This window comes from Rosa chinensis, chromosome 1, assembly GCF_002994745.2.
Source record: "Rosa chinensis cultivar Old Blush chromosome 1, RchiOBHm-V2, whole genome shotgun sequence".
NCBI lineage: Eukaryota > Viridiplantae > Streptophyta > Magnoliopsida > Rosales > Rosaceae > Rosa > Rosa chinensis.
The window spans coordinates 67,360,062-67,379,061 of record NC_037088.1 but is presented as its reverse complement, the minus strand read 5'-3'; the positions used below and the strand labels follow the sequence as shown (position 1 = coordinate 67,379,061).

Here is a 19,000-nt window from a genome sequence, read left to right as displayed (position 1 = left end):
AGCTATTTCTTATGGTATTGATATGCTGGAATTCGACTCTTTTGATCAAACTTGTTCTCGACAGTGATACTACATTGCACCCTCTTGGCTCTCTGATTTCTTGCTACAGAACTTTGCTTGGGAGATTCAATTATGTTTCTCTTAATCATATTTATAGAGAGTGCAATATGGTTGCTGACTGCTTGGCCAAAAACAGTATTAACCATGACTATGGAGTGATTGAATTTGCCGACCCTCCTCCTCATGCTTTGCAGGCTTACTTGGATGATCTGGATTCTGTTGGTAGATCTCGAAAGATCAAAATTGGGCATGATTCTGATGCTGTTTAGTTAGCTTTTTCTTTTTTCTTTTGCTGGCCTTTCTGGCCCCGTGTTAACCCAAAAAAAAATTAAAAAATCAGTCAATCTCTCCAATGCAAAGTTTAACTGACCAAAAAAAAAAAAATACACCCTGTAACCATTCACTTCTCCATTTAGCCATTGATATGTGCTCCGCCTGGCAACATTTTCAGAAACTCATAGGCTCCTATATAAACATTCAAAAATCAGAACTTTTAGGAGAACAGAAGCTGATCCAAAATAGTAACATCATCAGAAACGAAAAGGAAAAAGGACATTGATCGAACATTGGTAAAATCCAAGAGATCTATCCGTTAATTAAAAATATATTGCAATTCCAAGTTGTAATCACTAGCTTGAAATCATACACGCAAATTCAAATGAAACAATAAGTGAGAGAAGTGAGTCATACAGCTGGAAAAACAACACTACAATCATTTCCAGAATAAGTTTACAATGAAACCTGAGAAGTGTTTAATCAGTAAAGGCAGTACACCCTCTCCTTACAATAGAAGGCAACAGATTTCAATGAACAATACACACACACACCATAAATTTGCAAAATACAAACATCTTTACACCCACCATGGATTTTAACAAAGCTCTCAACAACACCCAAAAAAGGAGGAAAAAGAATAAAAAAGAGAAAATTAAATCAATTGGGTTACTCGCAGAGTTGCGTATATTTAACTACAATGTTTACTGGAAGACTGGAAAAGTAGTCAGAGAATGCTGCCTTCTAACAATTATCAGTACCAAACTGCACCTTAGCTCACCATCAGTATACTGTATGGATGTAGAGGCTTGAAAGGAAGTTTTAATGACCAAAAATCAAGTACATGAAGTATACACGTGATCCTAAACAAAGGAATGTCCAACTAATCCTGAACAAACTTAAGAAAACACACATCCAAAACTTAAAGAGGGCCAATTGAACTGCAATTCAATGCGGCATTGTATTGCACAGCCTCAAAAGTTAGAACAATGACGGAGCTAAACTAAGATAAGATCAGGCAGTTCTATTGACACCAAGCACAGCTGAATTTGTATATGCAGTGCTAGTTCATTCATGATCACAGTTATGCCTAAAGAATAAGAGAAGAAAGAACATGAAGCATACTATGAGTATCGACTAACCTGACTTTGAACTAGTTACACTGTTGCAGCATCCCCATTATTTGAGAACTTTTCAACCATCGAAGGCTTTGGTCTGCATGCAGCTCCCAATGCATCAGTGGAGAATGAAGAAAATTCTGCAACCAATGCATCAGTGGGGAAAGGAGCATCTTCTGGATCGATTTCATCAATGAAGCTCTGTTCTAAAATATCAGCATCAGTGGGGAAAGGAGCATCTTCTGGATCGATTTCATCAATGAAGCTCTCTTCTAAAATATCAGCATCAGTGGGGAAAGGAGCATCTTCTGGATCTATTTGATCAATGAAGCTCTCTTCTAAAATATCAGCGGCGGTTTTAACAACAAAAGGGGCATGAAAAACCTTCCAACGGCGATCGCTGTAACTCTCATCATGCAAATGAGGGCAGTCTTCAGTCATGTGATCAAGAAACTTGCTGCAAATAAGACAACACATAGGAACTGCACAGAGAGGACGTCCAACACCTTTGGTAGAGACATATAGGCGATCCCATACATATCCCTTTGGTAAGGGTCCAAAAGGAGCAGGCTGAACACATTCTTCTTGACCTGTTCACCAAAAAAAATAACAACATAAAAAACTGAGCCACATTCCATTGAACAATAAAGACCCCACAAAAAAAAAAAAGGATCCTTGATTAAAGAGGATATCCAATATTACGACATATTAAAGAGGAGCAAACAAGAGTATTTTATGAAAGACGATATCTTCCAACGCAGTAAATCAATCTGAAACAATTGCACCATTAATTCTTCTTCTGATTAAGCCAGTAGCCACCAGGGCACCAGTCAACCTATATGAACATAATTTTAGGTCTAAAACCTGTAAGAAACATATCACCTCTAAGCAAAATAAGATTAATAACTCGAGCATGGGTGTTGATCAAGAGAGCATCTTAAAGCAAAAAATAAAAAAAAAGCAGGAATGAATGCCAAGTAATTTCCAGCTTAGAGGATACATAAGCTATCGACATGGTACGATGCTTGACATACATCTTAAGGCTGACACCAGTAGTGAGTATATCGCACAAACACTTGTTATATGACTTTTCTATTCTAGATTTCATTCAAATGCGGCAACAAAATAAAGCACTACAAAGAACAATCCGATTCTTTTGATAATACTCAAATTCGCTTTGAGAGACCCAGAATCACAAATTTGGTTAGAGAAACAATGAAGCAGCAATTTGTTACTCTACAAATTCCACCAGAAAAGTATACGTATCGAATCAAATCAAATTTGCAGTACAGGAAACACATACAATATCTATCAATTTATAGTACAGAAAAAGAATCCATACATAAAATTCAGGTAAAAACTGAAAAATTAAAACAAAACCCTAAAAAGCGATATGAAATTAATCGCGGCATACATACCAGCAGAGACTACCCCATCGCGACCATCTCCTCGATTCACCGCAACTCCATCCCGTCCCGGTTTCTTGATTAAGCTCATGGTTAAAGCTCTGCGTTTCGAGTTTCTTCTCTTTACTTCTCTTCTTCTGGACGAATGAGCGAAAATTTGGGGGCTGAGAACCTAAATACCCCGAATGGGGGTATATTCGGAAAATTATAGTGGAAACCGATAGGACAGCCGAGTGCGGGGGAGGTTTCCTCATGCCACTCAAGCATACAAGGAAAGGACGTATTTACCTCATTGCTTCAATTTTTAAAATGGTTTTGGCACACTTTGCATCCAAAAAAAAAAAAAGGACTCGGATAGATCGTTTCTTCATTTCAAGAAAATTTGATGAATCTGTGGAATTGGTTGATAGTGTTTGATGTATGAGTTACATACATGTTTGATGTCGTGATGAATAGAAAGAGAGAAGAGGGAGTGAATGGGGCAGAATGGGAAATTGAATGGAGGAAAAAACAGAAAGGGAATCAAATTCAGACGGAGGCGAGGAATTGATTTGTTTGCCAAGCACATGCAAGAAGGTGGTGAAGGAGGGCACTGTGTCAGAAAACTCTGTCTCTCTCTGTACGTGAACAACAAGCTATGAAATTCAAACCAATAAAAGCAAATAAAAAAGGCACCCTAGTCTGTAGACAGTGTAATATAATCATTTGTACCAAAACAATAAAAAACATCATCATGTGACTCGCTGCCTGGTACCGGTATTTGATCTGCTTCCACTTCTTCATGTCAAGTTAGATATCATTTCAAAATTACCCTTGATTAAGCACCCACGATACAATGAATAGGGGGTTGATGTCCTTTAATTTCTGGGTAAATCTTGTTTGTTAAAAAATCAAAGCTTAATTCTCGAGCCCTCTAGGATTCTCCATGGTAGTACACTGGTCCTGCACTGCAATCTATGACCGGTCAAACCTATTTTCTCAGTCCAAATTACACATTTAGCTCCGTCATGCTCTCTTATTCTTACTAGTAATGTTGAAGCTAAGGTATCATATATTCTCTAAATAATGTGAGAACTGATTAAGAATTGATTTTGTAATTACTTAAATTGGCCGATCGAAGAATGAGACTAATTATTAGTTACGTGCGGTTTAGTGATGTCTCTATTTTCTCTGAGCATTAACGTTTGACATGCGACATGTATAACTCAGAAAAAAAAAAAAAAACAAATACGTGTCGAATAAGGATCAAAAATGCATGAAACCCTATTTATAAGTCTCATTCTCTTTGCCCGGGTGAGATGTGATGTGGTTATTTAAGAAGAAAATGATACATGTTCGAATAAGGGAAAAACAGAAAGAAAAAAAAGGTAAGTATCGAACACCTCTTCCGGGTCTCATTCGCTTTGCATATTTCCTCCTTTCAGGCCACCTCTGTGGCTCTGTTTGCTTTTGGATAATATGTATAATTTGTTGACTCTTGTATGAGCTGGATCGCATCATCTACCACATTAATGATCATATACTAGTTCTGAATCTCGTTTCCTTATCACCACTTTCTTTGAGAGCATTTGTAGTATGCAAGTGGAGATTACAGACTGTTGCTTTGAATCTTGGATGCCCGTTTATGGTGCCATTTCTAGCTTAAGCCATGTGAAAGGGGAGAGTTCAGTACACGTCCAAATAAAAAGACCTCGTGACCAAGAAGTATTACACCACGGCCATTGGCCAATCACCATCCCCGTATCTTTGCTTTACCAGGTCCACTATCTTACTTGTACAGTTGTACGTGATCTCCACCCCTGACCCCTCTTCTCTCCCACTACACATTTTTAATGCCTGGCCCTGGACACACAGAACCAATGGGACAATGGGCTCTCACTCTCACTCTGACGACTAATTTTTGGAATAAGACTTAAAAATCTACTTACCGTAATTGTCAAATACATAAGTAAGACTTTAAACTAGTTTGGAGTTTTATTTTGGAATTTTCAGGCTCTTTCATGTGTAAGCCAATACCTTGTTTAACCCTAGTCCCCAAGCACAAAGTACAGTTCCACTATGATCACATTCCAACGTTCAATCAATTGGTTATTGGCCATAGATTCCATCTTACAGGCCAGAGATTCGAGCTTATATATAACTCAAGATTAAAAAGAGGGATAGTAGGAAAAATTACCAACAATAACTTCAAAATCAGAATTACGATAACGTATCATTCCAATGTATTCTAAGGTAGACTATAGTTAGTTTACCAACCATTGTTGCGATGCATTCATTATTGCTCGCAGTCGAAATCATACAAGACATGGATAATAAAACTACAATCAAAATTCACTACATTTTGAGCAAAGCATAGTGTTTCCAAACTAAGCGCAACAAGTTCAAAAGATTTAGAGCCCATAGTCAATGAGTTACTGTTGAATTTAACTTCATAAATTGCTAGGTTCTTGCCTTTACTGAACGTGCATTGGGTACATATTATTTGTGGATGTATGTGTGTGTGTGGCCCTACCACTAAGGGATCACTTTTTTTGTGTGTGGCCATTTTAAGGGTTCCCACACTTTTAGACTGTATTTCGGCATCTCGACTGTTCAGTTTTTATGTTCTAATGTATAAGTCATTTCTGCAAATTTTCAATCAAATTTATGATCATTAAGATATCGAACTAAATTAAATCAATGGAAGAACTGAATGTGTACAACTTAAACCGTTCGTGTTCATAATTGTAAATCGCAGCTATGAATGCCTTAATGATTATCAATTTGGCTGAAAATTTGTACAGATGATTTACTCATATGTACATAAAACCTGAACGGTTAAAATGTGAATATGTGATAGAAAAATTGGTCTAATGTGCGATCCCTAAAATGACCAAATCCCTCACTAGAAGGGCCCCATTGTTTCTATGTGAGAATAGGGAACGAGAACTAAGTATGAGGCAAGGTAGAGAGGGAGAGAGAAATGACACAAGAATATATAGTGGTTCACTCTGCACTTGAGGCAAGGCTACGTCCACTTAGATATTTCACTATGAGTGAGGCCAAGTAGCTTTTGTAGTATACAATTGTGGGGATCATGGATCTCATCCATCTCTAAGAAGGGGAGGACTTCCCTTTATAGCTAAACGAAGTCTCATTCTAGTTTACATTTCCGATGTGGGACATAATACATATATTTACTTCTCTTGAACCCTTTTGGAGAGCATGGGAGGGAGGCCTCCCGGGGAGATACAGGCCGACCTCCACCATAGAGAGGTAGCTCGGGTGTCGGTCTACCAGATGTATGTTGTAGGCGGGACTAACCATGTCGCGGGGCCCACCTATGAGGTCGTTGCTTATGCTTGGCGGTATGTAATATAAGTGGTATCAACACCTGTATATATAAAATGATCTCTCACTAGAAGGGCCATGTATATATGAGTAAATCATCTTTGCAAATTTTCAGCTAAATTGATAATCATGAAGACATTCATAACTGTGATTTGCAATCACGAACATGAACAATTCGGGTTTAACAGATTTGATTCGTCAATTGATTTAATCTAGTTTGATACCTTAATTATCATCAATTTGGCAAAAAATTTGTAGAAATGATTTATACATTATAACCTAATAACTGAACGGTTGAGATACTGAAATGCGATCGAAAAGTGGGTCTCACAAGAGATCACTTGAAATGGCCAAAAAGAGACCCCTTAATGGAATGGCTCATAATTTTTTTTCTTTTTGGCTAAATTCTTGCAAATAAATTCTGCTTTTGGGTCAGGTGGACTTTGGGTGGCGAGTTAGTGCTGACAAAGTTGAATATTACGGATCCATATCTCCTGCGCATGTTGTCTTTGCCATATAGTTATTGTGCAAGTTTTTTTTAGTCGGAGCCCTTCTGGCTCCTTCAGTCAGTCATTATAGAGTTCCAGTGTGAAGTCTAGTGGTCATTTCTGTGTCAGAGATGTTGCCCAAATTCATTGTAACCAGTTCATTATTAATGAAGTTTCTTATTGATAAAAAAAAAAAATATATTCTGCTTTTGGGTTTCTACTGATTCATTGATGTAACCAAAAAGTTAAATAAATTCATAGATATTAGTTAACTCATATTTCATTTTCTTATATAGTAGAAAGTCACTTAGAAAATTGGAAATAGTTTCTCTTTATTTTTGTTTCCTTGATCAATTGACTACACATAAGCAGTATTCGAGTTTGGGAGTTTGGATTAGTGATGTGATATTTGACTGATGAATTAACATAAGAAATGTTACGTTTTAGGTTTTAGATTTTATATATCAAATAGCTGACTGATAGATTCCAATATCACATGTTTTGTTTGGTTTAAGTGTTCATCACTTCATCTGCTGTGATTTTAGTAAAATCTAGTTACTTTTGCCTTCCTTAAGGTTAACAATCGCTTGTTTAAAGGGTTAACCAATAGTCCCATACCAACGGTTCATGAACACATTTAGAAGCAAAGGACCAGTTTTGTGCGGGTATTTCATTTGAAATTTCGGATTTGGTCCATAGGTTAAAAATAGAAAGCAATTGTTTTTTTCCTACTGTACGTCAAGACAAACGAGATGACACACCATTCCAATTTCAACTGCTTTGAAAGAGGACGCTCGAATAATCGAATTCATCCCTCAGCAAAAGTGAAAGGACATACGTACCCTCATGCCCCCCAGGCATACATTATTTTAATTGTGAAATGGTTTTGGTTACATTTTGCATACCTGCCTAGCCTTAATGAATCTAAGTGGATGCGGATCGATCGTTTCTTCATTTCAAGAAAATCTGATGAATCTGGGAAATTGGTTGATAGCGTTGGATGCATGAGTTTACATGTTTGATGTAGGCGTGATGAATAAGAAAAAAAGAAAGGGGCATAGCGGAAAATTGAATGGAGGAAAAAGAAAAAAGGAAAAAAGGGGAACGTATTTGTTATATGAAATGGAGGCGAGGAATTGATTGGTTTGCCAAGGTCCAAGGACATGCAAGTAGGGATGGCTACGGGGCGGATTGGGGATAAAGATCACAATATCATTCCCATTTCTATAGTCATTCTCCACCCCATCCCCGCTCCAATCTCTAATAAAAATATATTTGGATTCTCATGAAATCACAAAGCTATAATCTCTAAACTGATGATGACATGCACTAGCAATTTGTATCACCGCAATCTATGATGGACTTTAGTTCTGGATCGTCTTGCCAGTACTTCATGCAACCTGGCAATCTGGATTTTCTTTTATTATATTTATATCATGAAAACTCTTGGGATGATTGGATCTCAGCTCCCATTCAAGGGATCTATATGGATATCATAATGAAAGGGGAGGCTAGTTTCTCAGGATAATATTGCAGAGAGAGATTTCTTATTTAGAATCTTGGATTACCTTTAAGTAAGAATTTAATTCATAGAACGATCGAGCTGGGTCTTTTTGTTGTCTTCTAAAGTTATAATCTTAGAGCTTTACTCAACATTTAATCAAAATTTAATCAAATTAACACTTCCATGGCCAAAGTATACCAAATTCATATTGCTTTTGCATCTAAATATCGAATAAAACATGGGATTGGATATGAAGTTTTTTTAATGAATTCGTTTTTGTGCAACAAACATGTAAGTGGCTTCGTTTTGCTTATTTAATAAAAATTGCTTTTTAGATGAATTGATTTGAATACAATTTCCACATAGGTAATGGTGTGGGGTCGTAGCTTTAACTAAGCATATTTTGCATGCTCTCTTAGCATTAAATATGGAGATTGAAGCATGTAAAGCAGGTCTCTTACTTGGTATCCACCAAGATTGGACGGAAGTAGACGTTGAAAGTGATTCTATCATTTTGGTTGCTGTCTTGAAAAGAGGTGAGTAAGATTTGTCAGTGGTGGGACGTGAGTTGGAAGATTGTAGAGTGCTTTTCAGTTAGTCAACATCCGTCACATCTATAGAGAAACAAATGGTGTAGCTGATAGATTAGCGCACTTTGCTAGTGTTGGCTTGATTGATGATGTTTGGTTAGGGCAGACTCCTGTTATTATTCAGGACGTACTCTACGAAGATTATTGCATGTAATGTATCTAATGTGGCTGCATTTATCAAGAGTGCTGCTGCTAATGCCGGTTTTCGGACTTGGGTGTGTGTTGTTGGAACACTTGAGTTCTCGGTTGGACTTTCGAATTTGTTTTCGAGGCTGAGCTTTGAACTTTTGAATGAATAATTGGGGTCCTCAGTGCCATGTATTAGCAGAGAACTGCCAATTGGAGAAGGATTCATGTCTGTTAGTATTGCTGGGGAATGGGTGAGATTGTGAGAACCATATTGGCAGCAGCAGCAAGCCAGCAATTAAGTAAAAAGGACTTGTTGACTAGAACTGAGTGATGGTGTCTCGGCAATAATGACTAATAAGCTACCTCCCGGATTGTTTCAATACCACAATGTTCGGATTGCAAAAATCGGCAAAGTTAGAATCTGCCAACCCATTTGTTGTGCACAATTCGGAGAGAAAGTGTTTTGAGACTTGATGACTAATTCACGGAGGTTAACAGAGTTGTTCAAGTGTCGACTATAGGGATGCAGCAGTTGATGTGTTAGGGAGGGTGGACAGGGATGTGGTAGTCGGAAATCATTTTGGGGAGCTAATAGGAGCAATGGCTTGTTCTTGGGAGAGTACGGAGGGTGGTCTTGTTTCTGCAACTCAGTTTGGGTTTTCAAGAACTTGTAATTGAAGTAGATTAATCCAAAGCAGCTCAGCTAATCAACGACCAGAGTACATGCTGCGAAGAGAAATGTTAGCAGCAGCAACTGACTGAAAGAGCGGCTCCTGAGTCCTTACACGGTGTTGTTTCGTTCTTTTGTTCTGGGCAATGTTGTACCTGTTGTTATATGGAGGAAAGAGATTGAATAACCTTTTTCTAGTAGGGGACTCATTTTGTTTTACATTAAAGCTGAAAATGTCGCATAATAAGTTCTAATATTGATGAACTGTAGTTACCCAGAATTTTGATAACGAATTAAATTGTTCCATTAGAAACAAGTAGGATGTAGTGATTTGTGGTTTGGCCATTTGCCTGAATTCTGAAACAAACAGTTGTTCAAAATCTAAGACGATCTTTTAAAAGAACAGTAAATGTAGATGGAAGATGCAATTTTTCTACTCCAGAAACAAAAGGCGAGCTATTGTTTAAATTATCAAGAATCCAAAATGAGCCAACCCGTCAGTGAACAGAAGACGTTTTGTGCTTGTATATCACTTCAGACAGTTGGCTGTGGAGTCTTGACTATGATAAAACACAGCAAAAACTAAAGCTTTTAAACCAAAAAAAAAAAAAAAGAGGCAAACACAAATCCAATCTGCGAATCCCATGAGATGCAAATATTGATGAAACAGATTCAATCATCACAACATAATTTCCCCACATCTAGTATAACTTCCCAAAATAAGCCTCTAATCCGCACACTAGTACACTTTCGGGGCAAAAGATGCTGTGACTGCTCCTGAAGTCCTGCCAGCACCAAAATAATCAAGAGATGCATTCGAAGTGGCAATTAATAGGATAAAGGACTACATCACAGAATACGATTTTAAGTGTCTTTACTTACTATCTTCTGGAGGTAAATGCAGAATTAGTCATCCTGTCAAAGTAACAACACAATAAACTCAATAAGCAATACATGAAAGGAGTTTAAGTGTCTTTCAAGTATGTTTGAAGGTTTAGAGGCATACCTGCCATGCTGTTTCCCAAGAAAATGTCGGCCATTGGCCATTGATCTGTCCAGAGGAGCTCCATTTCCACCATTAAGAAGTACAGATGACTGGCTGGGAGTAGGTTCAGGCCCATTCATGTCCTTGGATTTGCTCAAAATTTTTACGTTCGACATACCTCCCGAAACACCAAAAGAGACACCATTTAATTGATGATTCTGCTTCACAGACTGCAAGTGAGCATTATTTGCATTTGGAGTAGAAGTAACCACATTTTTGGAATCAAGAGATGATATCTTCTTTAAGCGGTGAGTCTGTGCCACTGGAGTAACAGCCACATAAGGCAAACATGAAGAGTAGGGGATGATGTTGCTGCAGCAACAGCAACTCTGGCAACAGCGGCTGTAGCTGCTATCATCTCTTGAGCTCCTTCACGCAGCTGAATATAGTCCCCCTCAATCACAAATAACTGAAAAGAAAAATTAAGGTTCTCATGAGATGAAAATAAAATAAACAATCTACACAAACATTGATGCATTTGAAATCATCACAGAACTCACTTCAGTATGAGCAGCAACGAAATCATCTAGCTTTCCATACTTTTTCTTGTAATCATGCCAGTCTAAAGGTGCAAGCATCTTCCCAAGCCTATTCGGCAGTTGTATTTGGAACAAATAACAGATCATTGACTAAACAGTTGCTAATAGAAACAGAAAATTGTATGCTCACTATAGAAGTTATGGTAGCTAATAGGTAGGCTCACCGTCGAACTGATCCTAATTCTACCACCAGCTGGTATTGTCCGAACCATCCAAGCCAACAATAACCTTTCATCTAGAAGAGCGGTCTCCGAAGTCCTACCCACTGAGGGTGCATTGGTGTGTCCAGTTGAGACAAAGGACTCGGGCAAACCTGTACCAGGGGAATTGTTTATTGTAATTTCATTGAGATTGACTGAATGGATTGGAGTGTCAGATTTTGAGGACTTGGTAGCAGAATTTGGTTTCTCAGCCGTTAAAACTTGTCCGTCTAACCCATGATCGATCAAGGTCTGAACATTCTGCTTATGTGCCTGTTCGCAAGTAAATTAAGCTGAGTATCTTCCACTAACTACTGAAAACCTAACACTCTGACCAGCTCCAGCCAAGTAAAAGAAAAAAGAAGCAAAACAAAAATTTTCTTACCTTGGTTTCACTGCTCTTCTCAAGAGAATCCAATCTTAAAGAATCAGTAAATTGGGAAGACATTTGTTGCAAGCTCTGATCAGTTTGGGGTGAGACCAAGTAAGTGCTATTAATTGACTCAAGAACCTGAAACAAAATACAAACTGTAATTCCCGCCTAATTAAAATACACAAGTCACATAATCATTTACAAAGAAATACATGTGCTTCCTCAAGGGAAGATGATATCACTGGCTCAGGCTCTGCCCCTTCGCGAATTTGAACATCCAAATAGTCTTGATGAAATGGTTGCCCATTAACAGAAGTTTCATAGTGATACTTTGCATCTGATCTTATCAGGTTTTGATCATTTTGGGAAGATGGAGGTTCAATTTGTGTAGCTATCTGCAAACTCTCGGATGGAGCCTAAAAGGAGAGATCAAGTAACATGAGTTGGTCATTATGGATAACAGATGCTGATCATAATCAAAATAGAAAAGAGGTCTTCGACTGTCAGCACCTGTTGGTTTTGCCATTGTTGGAGAGATGACATTGCAGGAATTGAGTGAAAATTCCCCACATGTGATTGGGGAAACTGTGGTGGCATGGAATGGGGAACCCCAGGTTGATGCAGAACAAATGGATGCATACCGGTCACTTGTCCAGGTAGAAGAAAGGGAGGCATGCCAAGTAGAGACGAATGACCAATTGGAACACTAGGAACATGGTCAACCTGATAAACCATAACAATCAACGTTTATGGATAAATAAAGAAAAACTAATATAATTGAAAATGGCATGCTCACTATAGAATAAGCTGCTGGATTCGACTTGATCATATGCACTCTGCTACTCTAGCCGCAATTACAAACCAACGCTTCGCCGTCATCTGGCCTCGGGGAGTCGTCGTCGTCCTGGTGAGCCGACAAAGGGAAGACTACAAGTCCCCGAGGCCAGACGACGGCAAAAGAGTTAGTTCGTAATTGCGGCGAGAGTGTCTATCTGATCCAAGTCGAATCCTGCGGCAGCTAATTCTACTAAGAGTGAGAGTGCCGAAAAGTGGACGGCGAAGCCGTTTGGGAATGCGGTGAAACGGCAGAGTCCTTGGTGGCCTCTTGTCGGCTTTCCGGCACCGTCTGGCCCGAGGGAGTCCTCAGTGGTGGCAAGACTTGTTCCGGCGTCATCTGTCTTCGGGGAGTAGTCGTCGTCATGGAAACTAGAGAACCGCCATGGAAACCAGACCAGAGCTTCAACACCGAGAGAGGGTATAGAGAGAGAGCGAGGGAGAGAGACAAAGAGAGTCAATCGGGTTTAGGGTTTATGGCTCGGGGAGTCGATGTCCTCATGGAAACAAGAGAACCGCCATGGAAACCAGACCAGAGTTTCAATTCCGAGAGAGGGTAGAGAGAGAGAGAGAGCGAGGGGAAGAGAGTCAATTGTGTTTAGGGTTTATGGCTCGGGGAGTCGACGTCCTCATGGAAACCAGAGAACCGCCATGGAAACCAGACCAGAGCTTCAATTCCCAGAGTGGGTAGAGAGAGAGAGGGAGGGTGTGGGTAGAGAAACTGGTACATTTTGAGTGAGAGAATTTATAGGGGTTTAGAGGGTCATGAGAAAGCGGATGCCTAAAGGCTAAAACTAATTGGCGCTTGGACACAAATTTGAAGGAAATTAATTTTCCCAAATGGGGGTATTTTCGAAAAATTAGAGTGGAAACCGATAGGACAAATAATCCAACAACCGAGTCCGGGGGAGGTTCCCTCATGCCACCCAAGCATACAAGGAAAGGACGTATGTACCCTCATGCCTCCAAGGTATGCGTTGCTTCCAGATTTGCTTTAATGGGGAACTTACTAAATCTTTTACTGCTCATAGAGGAATCCGTCAAGGAGATCCACTTTCACCTTATATTTTTGTATTGTGCATGGAAAAATTGTCCCATCTAATTCTGGAAAGCTGTTAGAGCATCCCAATCTGGCCCCAAGATTTCTCATCTCTTTTTTGCGGATGACCTCATGCTGTTTGGTTAAGCTAGTGAAAAGCAGGCCCAGCAATGTCTTGATATCTTCTGTTCCTTATCAGATCAGTCTGTCAGTTATGAAAAATCTCTCATTTTTTGCTCTCCTAATACCAGTACTGAGATTGCTGGAAATATTAGTAATATCTGTGGTTCCCCTCTTACTTCTGATTTGGAAAAATACCTTGGTATGCCTTTAATCCACTCAAGAGTTAATAGATATACATATGCCTCTATTCTTGATAAAGTTCAAAATAGACTCTCTAGTTGGAAGTGTAAGATTTAAGCTTTGCTGGAAAGTTGACTCTAATTCACTCCGTGAATGCTACTATTCCCAATTATGCCATGCAAACTATAAAGCTCCCGATGTCTATATATGATGATTTGGATAAGCTAAAAGGAACTTTTTGTGGGGTTACTGCGACGAAAAGAAGAAAATTCATCTCATAAATTGGAACACTGTTTGTTTGCCTAAGAACTTTGGTGGTTTGGGCATTAAAAAAACATCTGATATGAATTAGGCTATGCTTGCAAAAGCTGGATGGAGACTCCACAATAATGATTCTGGATTGTGGGCTACAATTTACAGGGAAAAATACCTTCGTAGTGCCAATCTTGTTGATGACTCTTATGTTGTCCCCAAGGATTGTTCCAATACATGGAGAAGTATTGTTCATGGGGCTAATCTTCTTACACAAGGCTTGACCTGGAGAGTTGGAGATGGAAGACGAAATAATTTCTGGTTCGATATGTGGCTGCCTCCTTTTTCCCTTCAGAATCATATTCTTCCTTCTGCCTCCTTTAATCCTATTGATAAAATTTCTAACTTTTGGGATGACCATGGTTGGGACATTGATAAATTAATTGCTTGTCTTCCTCAACATATTATCGACCAGATTATTCGTATTCCTCCTGCCTTTGATGGATGTGGAGAAGATAAACAAATTTGGGGGTATACATCTAATGGTATCTTTAGTGTAAAGTCTGCTTATGCTATTTTTCTTGCATCCTATTGTCAGGATAACTCTCCATGGAAATTCATTTGGAAATTGCAGCTTCCTCCCAAATTGAAGACATTCACATGGATTGTTTTCCATGGCAAACTCTTAACAAATGTTCAAAGAGCCAAAAGGAATTTGACCAATGACAACTGTTGTCCTTTATGCCATCAAGCTCTTGAGACTCTTGCTCACCTATTTCGAGATTGCCCTGCTGCTCAATTGATATGGAATTCTTTCAATATACCATCTTGCGTGGCTAATACTTTTCAGATAAGTTGGAATGGTTGGCTTATGGCTCATCTTCTGTGCAAGGTCAGTTTTAGCTCTGAATTGCAATGGAACTCAATATTTGTATTCATTTGTTGGTATATATGGAAATGGAGAAACAAGGTCATTTTTGAACCAAGTTTCTAATATCCTTTAATCTCAAATCACCTAATCATCAATGCTGGTACCGAATGGGCTACTGCTCAGGCAAAGAAGTCCTTAAATATTGGTTATTGCTTAAATCTCTTGAATTGGTCCAGACCTCCTAGTGGTATGTTTAAACTAAATGTTGATGGTTCTAGGAATGGTAATTCTGGCAAAATTGGAGCAGGTGGTATTATCAGATGTTCTACTGGTACTTTGATCAAAGGCTTTCAGGCCAATTTGGGCATTGGAGTGGTTTTACATGCTGAATCATGGAGCTTATACTATGGTTTGAAACAAGCTATTTCTTATGGTATTGATATGCTGGAATTCGACTCTTTTGATCAAACTTGTTCTCAACAGTGATACTACATTGGACCCTCTTGGCTCTCTGATTTCTTGCTACAGAACTTTGCTTGGGAGATTCAATTATGTTTCTCTTAATCATATTTATAGAGAGTGCAATATGGTTGCTGACTGCTTGGCCAAAAACAGTATTAACCATGACTATGGAGTGATTGAATTTGCCGACCCTCCTCCTCATGCTTTGCAGGCTTACTTGGATGATCTGGATTCTGTTGGTAGATCTCGAAAGATCAATTGGGCATGATTCTGATGCTGTTTAGTTAGCTTTTTCTTTTTTCTTTAGCTGGCCTTTCTGGCCCCGTGTTAACCAAAAAAAATAAAAAAATCAGTCAATCTCTCCAATGCAAAGTTTAACTGACCAAAAAACAAAAAAAATACACCCTGTAACCATTCACTTCTCCATTTAGCCATCGATATGTGCTCCGCCTGGCAACATTTTCAGAAACTCATAGGCTCCTATATAAACATTCAAAAATCAGAACTTTTAGGAGAACAGAAGCTGATCCAAAATAGTAACATCATCAGAAACGAAAAGGAAAAAGGGCATTGATCGAACATTGGTAAAATCCAAGAGATCTATCCGTTAATTAAAAATATATTGCAATTCCAAGTTGTAATCACTAGCTTGAAATCATACACGCAAATTCAAATGAAACAATAAGTGAGAGAAGTGATCATACAGCTGGAAAAACAACACTACAATCATTTCCAGAATAAGTTTACAATGAAACCTGAGAAGTGTTTAATCAGTAAAGGCAGTACACCCTCTCCTTACAATAGAAGGCAACAGATTTCAATGAACAATACACACACACACCATAAATTTGCAAAATACAAACATCTTTACACCCACCATGGATTTTAACAAAGCTCTCAACAACACCCAAAAAAGAAGGAAAAAGAATAAAAAAGAAAAAATTAAATCAATTGGGTTACTCGCAGAGTTGCGTATATTTAACTACAATGTTTACTGGAAGACTGGAAAAGTAGTCAGAGAATGCTGCCTTCTAACAATTATCAGTACCAAACTGCCCTTAGCTCACCATCAGTATACTGTATGGATGTAGAGGCTTGAAAGGAATTTTTAATGACCAAAAATCAAGTACATGAAGTATACACGTGATCCTAAACAAAGGAATGTCCAACTAATCCTGAACAAACTTAAGAAAACACACATCCAAAACTTAAAGAGGGCCAATTGAACTGCAATTCAATGCAGCTTTGTATTGCACAGCCTCAAAAGTTAGAACAATGACGGAGCTAAACTAAGATAAGATCAGGCAGTTCTATTGACACCAAGCACAGCTGAATTTGTATAAGCAGTGCTAGTTCATTCATGATCACAGTTATGCCTAAAGAATAAGAGAAGAAAGAACATGAAGCATACTATGAGAATCGACTAACCTGACTTTGAACTAGTTACACTGTTGCAGCATCCCCATTATTTGAGAACTTTTCAACCATCGAAGGCTTTGGTCTGCACGCAGCTCCCAATGCATCAGTGGAGAATGAAGAAAATTCTGCAACCAATGCATCTTCTGGATCGATTTCATCAATGAAGCTCTGTTCTAAAATATCAGCATCAGTGGGGAAAGGAGCATCTTCTGGATCTATTTCATCAATGAAGCTCTCTTCTAAAATATCAGCATCAGTGGGGAAAGGAGAATCTTCTGGATCTATTTCATCAATGAATCTCCTCTCTTCTAAAATCTCAGCAGCGGTTTTAACAACAAGAGGGGCATGAAAAACCTTCCAACGGCGATCGCTGTAACTCTCATCATGCAAATGAGGGCAGTCTTTAGTCATGTGCTCAAGAAGCTTGCTGCAAATAACACAAAACATAGGAGCTGCACAGAGAGGACGTCCAACACCGCTGGTAGAGACATATAGGCGATCCCATACATATCCCTTTGGTAAGGGTCCAAAGGGAGCTGGCTGAACACATTCTTCTTGACCTGTTCACCAAAAAAAAAAATAACAACATAAAAAACTGAGCCACATTCCATTGAACAATAAAGACCCCACCAAAAAAAAAAAGGATCCTTGATTAAAGAGGATATCCAATATTACGACATACTAAAGAGGAGCAAACAAGAATATTTTATGAAAGACGATATCTTCCAAAGCAGTAAATCAATCTGAAACATTTGCACCATTAATTCTTCTTCTGATTAAGCCAGTAGCCACCAGGGCACCAGTCAACCTATATGAACGTAATTTTAGGTCTAAAACCTCTAAGAAACATATCACCTCTAAGCAAAATAAGATTAAATAACTCGAGCATGGGTGTTGATCAAGAGAGCATCTCAAAGCAAAAAAAAGCAGGAATGAATGCCAAGTAATTTCCAGCTTAGAGGATACATAAGCTACCGACATGGTATGATGCTCGACATACATCTTAACTCTGACACCAGTAGTGAGTATATCGCACAAACACTTGTTATATGACTTTTCTATTCTAGATTTCATTCAAATGCGGCAACAAAATAAAGCACTACAAAGAACAATCCGATTCTTTTGATAATACTCAAATTCGCTTTGAGAGACCCAGAAACACAAATTTGGTTAGAGAAACAATGAAGCAGCAATTTGTTACTCTACAAATTCCACCAGAAAAGTATACGTATCGAATCAAATCAAATTTGCAGTACAGGAAACACATACAATAGCTATCAATTTATAGTACAGAAAAAGAATCCATACATAAAATTCAGGTAAAAACTGAAAACTTAAAACAAAACCCTAAAAAGCGATATGAAATTAATCGCGGCATACATACCAGCAGAGACTACCCCATCGCGACCATCTCCTCGATTCACCGCAACTCCATCCCGTTCCGGTTTCTTGATTAAGCTCATGGTTAAGGCTCAGCGTTTCGAGTTTCTTCTCTTTACTTCTCTTCTTCTGGACGAATGAGCGAAAATTTGGGGGCTGAGAACTTAAATACCCCGAATGGGGGTATATTCGGAAAATTATAGTGGAAACCGATAGGACAACCGAGTGCGGGGAGGTTCCCTCATGCCACTCAAGAATACAAGGAAAGGACGTATGTACCCTCATGCCCGCCCCAGGTATGCATTGCTTCAATTTTTAAAATGGTTTTGGCACATTTTGCATCCAAAAAAAAAAAGGACTCGGATAGATCGTTTCTTCATTTCAAGAAAATTTGATGAATCTGTGGAATTGGTTGATAGTGTTTGATGTATGAGTTACATACATGTTTGATGTCGTGATGAATAGAAAGAGAAATCACAAAGCTATAATCTCTAAACTGATGATGACATGCACTAGCAATTTGTATCACCGCAAGCTATGATGGACTTTAGTTCTGGATCGTCTTGCCAGTACTTCATGCAACCTGGCAATCTGGATTTTCTTTTATTATATTTATATCATGAAAACTCTTGGGATGATTGGATCTCAGCTCTCATTCAAGGGATCTAGATGGATATCATAATGAAAGGGGAGGCTAGTTTCTCAGGATAATATT

General features: G+C 38.6%; 1 protein-coding gene and 1 long non-coding RNA gene across 7 annotated transcripts; both read right to left on the bottom strand.

Annotated features, from left to right (window-relative positions):
• Positions 1-202: 202 nt before the first annotated feature.
• Positions 203-18,585, bottom strand: LOC112184376. 5 transcript variants are annotated; one of them, XM_040512540.1, is made up of 4 exons: positions 18,290-18,585; positions 17,397-17,465; positions 1,476-1,950; positions 203-525 (listed from the first exon to the last, which is right to left on the bottom strand). In XM_040512540.1, exons 1-3 carry the CDS (start codon positions 18,568-18,570, stop codon positions 1,491-1,493), a joined length of 810 nt encoding a protein of 269 aa, XP_040368474.1. In that variant the 5' UTR covers positions 18,571-18,585; the 3' UTR covers positions 203-525; positions 1,476-1,490. The 5 variants fall into 5 exon arrangements, with proteins under 5 accessions (XP_040368474.1, XP_024178405.1, XP_040368475.1 ...); XM_040512541.1 differs by lacking the exon at positions 203-525 and adding an exon at positions 714-1,423; XM_040512542.1 differs by lacking the exons at positions 203-525; positions 1,476-1,950 and adding exons at positions 15,803-15,966; positions 16,915-17,045 and having other exon boundaries at positions 17,094-17,465; positions 18,290-18,445.
• On the bottom strand, positions 10,070-11,880 carry LOC112172716. 2 transcript variants are annotated; one of them, XR_005804495.1, is made up of 6 exons: positions 11,738-11,880; positions 11,317-11,625; positions 11,114-11,201; positions 10,575-11,022; positions 10,451-10,483; positions 10,070-10,353 (listed from the first exon to the last, which is right to left on the bottom strand). It is a non-coding gene; the product is annotated as an uncharacterized LOC112172716 (long non-coding RNA). The 2 variants fall into 2 exon arrangements; XR_005804494.1 differs by having other exon boundaries at positions 10,070-10,483.
• Positions 18,586-19,000: the final 415 nt, after the last annotated feature.

Coding starts and splice junctions, on each gene's coding strand:
- LOC112184376 (XM_040512540.1), bottom strand. CDS start 18,570: ATGAGGGTACATACGTCCTTTCCTTGTATTCTTGAGTGGCATGAGGGA. Junction 17,466..18,289: donor CGATGGGGTAGTCTCTGCTG/GTATGTATGCCG, acceptor TTTGGTGAACAG/GTCAAGAAGAATGTGTTCAG. Junction 1,951..17,396: donor ATATGTATGGGATCGCCTAT/ATGTCTCTACCA, acceptor CAAAGGTGTTGG/ACGTCCTCTCTGTGCAGTTC.